General features: G+C 38.7%; 1 protein-coding gene across 1 annotated transcript; it reads left to right on the top strand.

Annotated features, from left to right (window-relative positions):
* Window positions 1-3,783: 3,783 nt before the first annotated feature.
* On the top strand, window positions 3,784-7,484 carry ccndx (cyclin Dx). Its single transcript, XM_007562130.2, has 5 exons — window positions 3,784-3,904; window positions 5,031-5,212; window positions 5,441-5,656; window positions 6,476-6,781; window positions 7,092-7,484. The coding sequence occupies exons 1-5, from the start codon at window positions 3,820-3,822 to the stop codon at window positions 7,239-7,241; spliced, it is 939 nt and encodes a 312-aa protein (XP_007562192.1). The 5' UTR covers window positions 3,784-3,819; the 3' UTR covers window positions 7,242-7,484.
* The last annotated feature ends 263 nt before the right edge of the window (window positions 7,485-7,747 follow it).

The raw sequence follows: 7,747 nt of genomic DNA, 5'->3' as shown, positions 1-7,747 counted from the left end.
ACTTTGTGACTGTCTTTATGTGGCTCTGAAGGTTCAGGTCAGAGTCCATCACTACTCCCAGTACTCCAGAGATAGAGAACAGGAATGTAAAAGTTATTTCTCAACAAATGTTAACATTTAGAGACTGTTTTGTATTTTCTTAGTTTGTCTTTGTCTGACTTAAAAACTTGTTTAATGATGTAAAACATTCCAAGATGCCTAAGTGTCAAGTATGGTGACGGTAGCATCATGATGTGGAGCTAGTTCACTGTCAATAGGACTGATTCAGATGGACTAATGAAGAAGGAAAACTCAATTATTTAAATGTCACTTTGAAACAAAAAGAGAAGACAAATAAAGCAGAATGAGGTGAGTTAGAGTATTTCTGCAATAAATTAAAGATTGTGAATTATTTAACAAAAACTATGTCTGGTGAAATTTTGGTCAAAATAAGCTTGTTCTTCCTTCAGTAAAGTTACTCGCAGAGAGTAGAGTATCCAGAAATTTTACTCAAGTAAGCGTAGCGATACTTCAAATCTTGGCTTCATAAAAAGAAAACAAAACATCAGTCTAATGTGTTCATTTTAAACTCAGACGCACATTGAGATAGCAGCCTAATTTACAATAGCTTGGCTATTTTGACAACAGCAGAAAGTCATACGAAATATGTGAAAATGATGTTGCAAACTAGAAAAAAAAAAGTAAAATAAATTTTAACTACTATAAAATGAAAGTTGAAAGTTGATCTACCATTGCGTCTAATCATAGACATGACCCACCATTACGTCCTGACGTATTACGTCCTTACGCACTTACCAGGCGGAAGAAAACGTAGTTCCCATCAACCCTGTCTCATGTAGGCAAGATTTTAATAATTTAGCTACTTTCTAACGTGCTCTTGTTAAGATACATTGTCTCTAATTACTGAAAGTATTGATATTGGATTTGAGAATCGATCTTAAGGCATAAAGGTCTGTAATCGGAAGTATCAATATTTCAGTATCAATCGGTACATCACTAACGGACATTGTGGTAGCTAGCACTCGCTAGCACTAAGTTATCTGAACGTTAAATTAATGCTCTGAGTTGTTCAAGAACGTGTCTAATTTTTCACATCATTACACGCATTTATTCCAAAAGGTTTCTCAAGTTAGTTAGTTAGTAAGTTACCGGAGTACAAGTTTTAGTCCTTCTCACAGCTCTGTTCATGATTTATTTGTAAGAGCAATAAAAGGGGTAAGACAACATTTTAATCGGCGCTGTAACTTGTGAACTGGTTAAAGTTTCGCCTCCCATCCGGCTCCTTCTCCTCCCCCAGTGACCAGCAGGTGTCTGTTGGAGGTAAAACGGGAGCTCTGTTCCTCTCTGTCCCGGGAAATGAGCCGGAAAATGAGGGGCGGGCCGCCACGCCTCCTTCCCAGGACCCGCTGCACTCCTCTTTCGGCTCTCGGCCGCCTCCCACCTTCTCCATCCGCGATGTTTGAATACAGCTGCGACGTATGAATTTAGGAGGCCGCTTAAACAAGCGGACGGTCTGTCGCTCTTTTGCCGCCCCAAAAAACTCACTCTGTCCTTCATTCAAAGTCAATCTGCTTTCAGCTCCTGGTCAAAGGCTTTGTCAACAGCTTTAAACCCAATAATATTCTCTCCTTAATTCTACAACTGAGTAAATGTTGGAGGATTATCATTAGCTGAGTTTCCATTGACTATATAATTACGCAATTTGACATTTTGAAAACAAATCCGCTTTTTGGGAACATGCCAATTTTGAAAAATCTGTCTTTTTTTTTTTTTTTTTTTTTTTTATAAAAAAAGGTTTTTGGCCATACCGAAATTTATGTATTTCGCAAAAACTGCGATGGAAGCACTTTTTTCTCATCACATGAGTCACATGATCAGTAACCGGAAGTTGCTCCTGCCAAAAACCAAGAAGAGGAAGACCACTGGAAGTAGTTGGAGGATTATGTTTTTTTTAACGACTTAAAGAGTGAACAAACTTTTTCACGTGTGATTTTAATTTGTTATTTAATGGGAATACCACAATCATAATATTTTTCGGTACTGGTGGAACATTTACAACATTTTGCGCACATTTGTAGTGTAAATGCAGCAACTAAACAAACACAAGATCTGTTTGGTCTCATTACTAAACTTAAAAGTGTCATGAAATTTAGGTTATTCAGTTATCTTATAACTAAAGATAAATGAATAACTGAATAAAATTTTGATCAAATAAATTTTATAAAATTTTAAAATCTGCTCCTACATTGTGTGAATTTCCAGACAAACTCAGACACAAGCAGCCATGTTTGTTCAGACACAGTTAAAGGAGCGTATCCCTGTTTTGTTAAAACAACATGAATAATTGATTCTCAGCTGAAATCAAGTTGCCGCGTGATGTCAGCTCATCCCTCCATTTAACTCCCATTTGAAACTCGAGCCGCCATTGAGCTCCTAAATGTGTGAAAAGCCACCTGTAATGACTGTGTCAAATACAATCTGTATCTCTGCTGGTGAGCGTGACCCCATTGTGGCCTATAGAGGGCTCCCGGGGGACTGTGTGTGTGTGTGTGTGTGTGGTTTTAGTGTGAAGTGTGTGTGCTCAGCCAGCAGCAAGCAGAAGGTTGTCTGACACTGATTTGTAAAGGGAGACAATGCGGCTCATTGACCTGCCCTGATCCACTGTCTGCTGCACACACTGCGGCCGGCCCTCTGCAGCAGCTACACTTTAAACACGGCGGCAGATTGCCAAGAGAGGAGAGGAGAGGATGATGGGAGACAGGTTGCTTTGACAATAAAACACACAGAGGAAGAAAAATAATCAAAAACATAAAAATTAATTTCTCTGGATGGATGGATGGATGGATGGATGGATGGATGGATGGATGGATGGATGGATGGATGGATGGATGGATGGATGGATGGATGGATGGATTACTTTTTTAAATTTGAAACCTGATATGATCCTTTTAGATGGAAAATACTTTTTATTTTCCATTATTATTATTCTATTTTTTTCTCCAAAAAATAACATTTTTGTTAATTTGTCTACTTTGTACTATAATGTATTTATACTGATTGTACGTTGATGGATGAAAATGACTAACTCTTGATGTGCATTTCTTTTGAAATAATAAAAACAAAGTGGATGAAGATCGGAGCTTTGAGGAACACCTCAAGTGTTTTACATTTATGAAACAAAGTAGTTGCAGGTTCTCTAACAGTGTTAGTTTACTATAATTTTCACCTCTTTTTTATTTGCTTTATTTGCTTTAGGGTGGGATCATTTGGACCATAGAGGTTAAACTCTTTCGTTACATTTATTTTCTGTTGGATAAGTTTCACAGTTTCCAGTCTGACACTAAGATTGACCTTTTTTTGGGAATATCTGAGACATCCATCAACCCCTCCAGCGTTTGACGTGCTTTTCTTCTCCCTCACGTTGTAAACAAACACCCACCACCTTTTGTCATCCATGCCCATTGTCAGAGTCTGGAGATGACCTTTTCGTTCCTTTTCCTTCCTTCTCTCTTTCACCGTCGACGACAAGCTGTTGCTCGCTCCCTGCGGTCACTCCCTCTCTTGTCTGCTCCTCTTCGCTCCTCCCCTCGCTCTCCGTCTTCTTCTCCCCACCTGTTGAGCAGACCGTATTGTTTCTTCCTATTACATTCTGTCGCTCATGAGGGTCCACGCCTCCTTTCCGTCACTCCCTCCGTTTTTCTCCCTGCTGGTATAAAACTCTGGGAGAGAAGTGAGGAGTGATGAAGAGTTGTCACATTTTTCCAAACTTCTAGCTTTCCAAATTTCTTTCTTTTCGTCTTGGAAGTGTTTCCGCAGCAGATGGACCAGGCGCTTCCTGTGTCTCTATGGTGTGAGGAGTCAGAGGAGGATCAGGGTGAACCTCAAGGTAAATTTATCATTTATTGTTTATCAATTATCACAATGAATTTCTTATGATGAAACTTCTGAGTGATTGTTGTCACAATAAACCCCAAAGTTACCACTTTACAATAAGGCTTCCCTTATAGATGACATAGTAATTCATCTCTAAACACTTTAGAAATCATTAATAACTGCTTATTATGAATCTATTAAGGCTAAATCTACCGGTTTCTTGCCAAATAGTGAGCCAAGTATTCACTTATATATTTTATTTAAAGTTGCTATACTAAACATTTCAGATTCAATAATAAGTATTTGTAGACATACATTTTTAGCAAATAATCTGATTCTCTCCCTTAATTAATGCAGTTATTACTGATTTATAAAGTGTTTATATGCATCAATAGCATAAACTATTTATTAGCTATCTGTAAAGTTGTAACTTGCAAAGTTGTAACTTTTATTAGCATATAGTCTCCTTCTGTCCCTTAATTAATCCATAATAAGCAGTTATTAATGACATATAAAGTGTTGGCACTGACTACATATCTATAAACAATTTATTAGCCTTAATTATGTTCAACTAAATATCTAGCATAAACTAACGTGATATTAAGATTGGAGCTAAATATTTAGTTAGCAAGTTAAATATCTAGTTAGTCAACTAAATATTTACCTTGCTAACTAAATACATATTTAGTAGCTAAATATTTAGGTTGGAGCACATTTTTAGCTTGAAGCTAATTATTTAGCTTTATATATTGCATCCATATATTAACAAAATATTTAGTTTATAACTAAATCTGTAGCTTGCTAACAGAATCTTTAGTATATGAACTAAATATTTAACTTGTTAATGAAATGTTTAAATTGAATCTAAATATATAGTTTTCTAACTCAATATTTAGTGTGCTTACTAAACATTAGCTTGCTAACTAAGTATTTAGTTTATTAACTAAATTAACTATATATTTGGCATGAACTTCATGGTGAAAATATGACTTTGAAAAATGAGCCTCCATTTTTTTCTTTTATAACCGGTTAAATAACCCAAATTATTGCTGTTTATTTTTGGCTGTAACTTTACAATTGGCTCCCTTATTTATTGCTACGTAACATAAAATATCATGATAAAACTTTAACTTCATGTCGGCCATTTCTGCCTGGAGGCCAGAGCAGCAGCAGGGGCTCGCCTCAGCTCCGAGCCCGCTGGGACCCCTCCGTGTCGGGGCATCGAGTGATCCAGAGGCTGCTCCACCTGGAGGGGCGCTACATGCCCTCCATGCTCTACGTCACGCTCATCCAGCGGGATCCGCAGCGCCGGGAGGAGATCGCCAAGTGGGCCCTGGAGGTGGGAAACTCTCTGATGGCCCCACTTCCTAACTTTACTCATGGTTCAAATAGAGAGTTTTTATGGAACAGGATTAGAGCCACTGGGGCAAAAAAATAATTCTGACTTTAATCAGATTTTTTTTTTTTTCTGAATTCTTACTTTAATTTTCTGAGATCAAAATTGGAATTCTGTTTTTCCGTGGTTTTTGCTTCCTGTGACTGAAATGTTGATCTTTCTCCTGTGCAGGTTTGCTGTGACTGTGGATGTGACGAGGCCGTCTTCCCGCTGTCTGTCTCCCTCATGGACAGGTACCTGTCTGCCTACCTGTCCCTGCCTGTCTCACCGTTCTGCCTGGCTGCAGGATGCATCCTGATCGCCTCAAAGCTCACAGAGTGTGAAACCGTCACCGCTGACGCCCTCTGCACAGCGGCCGAGTTCAGCTTCCAGCCTTCAGACCTGAGGGTGGGATGGATGGATGGATGGATGGATGGATGGATGGATGGATGGATGGATGGATGGATGGATGGATGGATGGATGGATGGATGGATGTTTCTTTTTTATTACAAAATACAATAAAATTTAGTTTTATTGGTTGGTTGGTTTGTTGGATGTTTTATTGAATGATTGGTTGGATGATTGGTTTTATGTTTTACTAGATGGTTGGTTGGATGTTTGGATAGTAACTATCTAAACATACAACCAACCAATAAAGCATCCCAAGGGATAGTTTATTGGCTGGTTGGATGTTTTATTGGTTGGCTGGATGGTTGGATGTTTTATTGGTTGGCTGGATGGTTGGATGTTTTATTGGTTGGTTGGACGGTTGGATGTTTTATTGGTTGGATGTTTTATTGGTTGGTTGGATGTTTTATTGGTTGGTTGGATGTTTTACTGGCTGGATGGATGGTTGGATGTTTTATTGGTTGGTTGGTTGGATGATTGGATGTTTTATTGGTTGGTTGGATGTTTTACTGGTTGGATGTTTTACTGGTCAGTTGGTTGGATGGTTGGTTGGATGTTTTATTGGTTGGCTGGGTGGTTGGATGTTTTATTGGTTGGTTGGATGTTTTACTGGTTGGATGTTTTACTGGTCAGTTGGTTGGATGTTTTATTGGTTGGTTGGATGTTTTACTGGTTGGATGTTTTACTGGTCAGTTGGTTGGATGTTTTATTGGTTGGTTGGATGTTTTACTGGTTGGATGTTTTACTGGTCAGTTGGTTGGATGGTTAGTTGGATGTTTTTTTGGTGTCTTGACTCTTGGTTCTGATTGGTCCATCAGGAGATGGAGCGCGTCGTCCTCGCTGCGCTGCGCTGGGACTCGGCAGCAGTGACCCCTCAGGACTTCCTGCCACATTTTCTCTCCTCCATGGAGGAACAAGGAGAGTCTGAGCTGGTTTCCATGCTAAGGCGGCACAGCGACACCCTGGCCGCCCTCTGCGTCTGTGACTCCCGTTTTCTGGGAGCCCCTCCCTCACTTATTGCTGCAGCGTCCCTGAACTGTGCACTGCGAGGTCTGGGCAGCAAGGCTTCGCCTCAGCGGGCCGCCATGAGCGAGACCCTAGCCGAGCTGTGCCAGACGGATCCGGTAAGAACTTCTTGATCCTGTACTAAAATGTTTGGTGGGTGTAATATTAAGTATTTTAATGTAACTTTTCTTGTTTGTTTTTAAAGTAAATGTTTTGGGCTTTTTATTTTTAAAGTGACATTTTTGTTTGCTTGTTGGTGTGGAAAGTACTTTTTTATGTTGCTAAAATAATTTTATTTTACTTTTTTCAAAGTAATGCTTTTTTGTTGGTTGGTTTTTAAAGTGATGTGTTTTTGTTTGTGTTTAAAGCCATGTTTTTGTTGGTTTGTTTGTTTTTAAAGTGACCTTTTTTGTGTGTTTTCCCCTCCAGGCGGTGTTGCAGTGCTACAGTGAGATGATCGAGTTTTCCCTCAGGCAGCGGCTGCAGAGCGGACTGCAGCCCGGTCCCACTGAGAAGGACGAGGAGGTGGAGAACGAAAGGCCCGGGACGCCGACCGACATGAGAGAGATTGATTTCTAAACATTTAATCAAGCAAACCCTTTAAATCCATCAGTGAAACTGATATAAATCCATTATGAGCTTAACATGTGCTAATTTAACTTCCTAATTTATTTGATGTCTTATTTATTTGTGAGCAATGCACTATGTGCCATGTATGTTATGTTATGTGCCAGTTATGTATGTTAATTTTATTGTATGCATTGGTGTTGATTTGATGTTTCATATTTATGTCTTTATTTATAATCATGTGCAATTGTTCACTCTTCTTTGGTGTTAATTTATTATGATTTGCCATAACTTTATGCTTTTGAAAAATAGAAGAAAATGGCAATAAATATATTTTTAAGACATTGAACAAGGGGATGAAAATTATTCTTGATATCAAGGATATGGAACGGAAATAATATTGGAATATCCTAATAAAAATATTAAACTAGACCGTCTCTATTCCCTCTCAAGGAGATGTTTCAGAGTTTCTCAACATTTTTGTTAAAATATTGAGCTACTGTCCTACAGGAGGGGAA

The sequence above is a fragment of the Poecilia formosa genome, unplaced genomic scaffold (genome assembly GCF_000485575.1).
Source record: "Poecilia formosa unplaced genomic scaffold, Poecilia_formosa-5.1.2 Scaffold134, whole genome shotgun sequence".
In the NCBI taxonomy this organism is placed as follows: domain Eukaryota; kingdom Metazoa; phylum Chordata; class Actinopteri; order Cyprinodontiformes; family Poeciliidae; genus Poecilia; species Poecilia formosa.
This window is presented reverse-complemented; position numbering and strand designations above follow the sequence as displayed.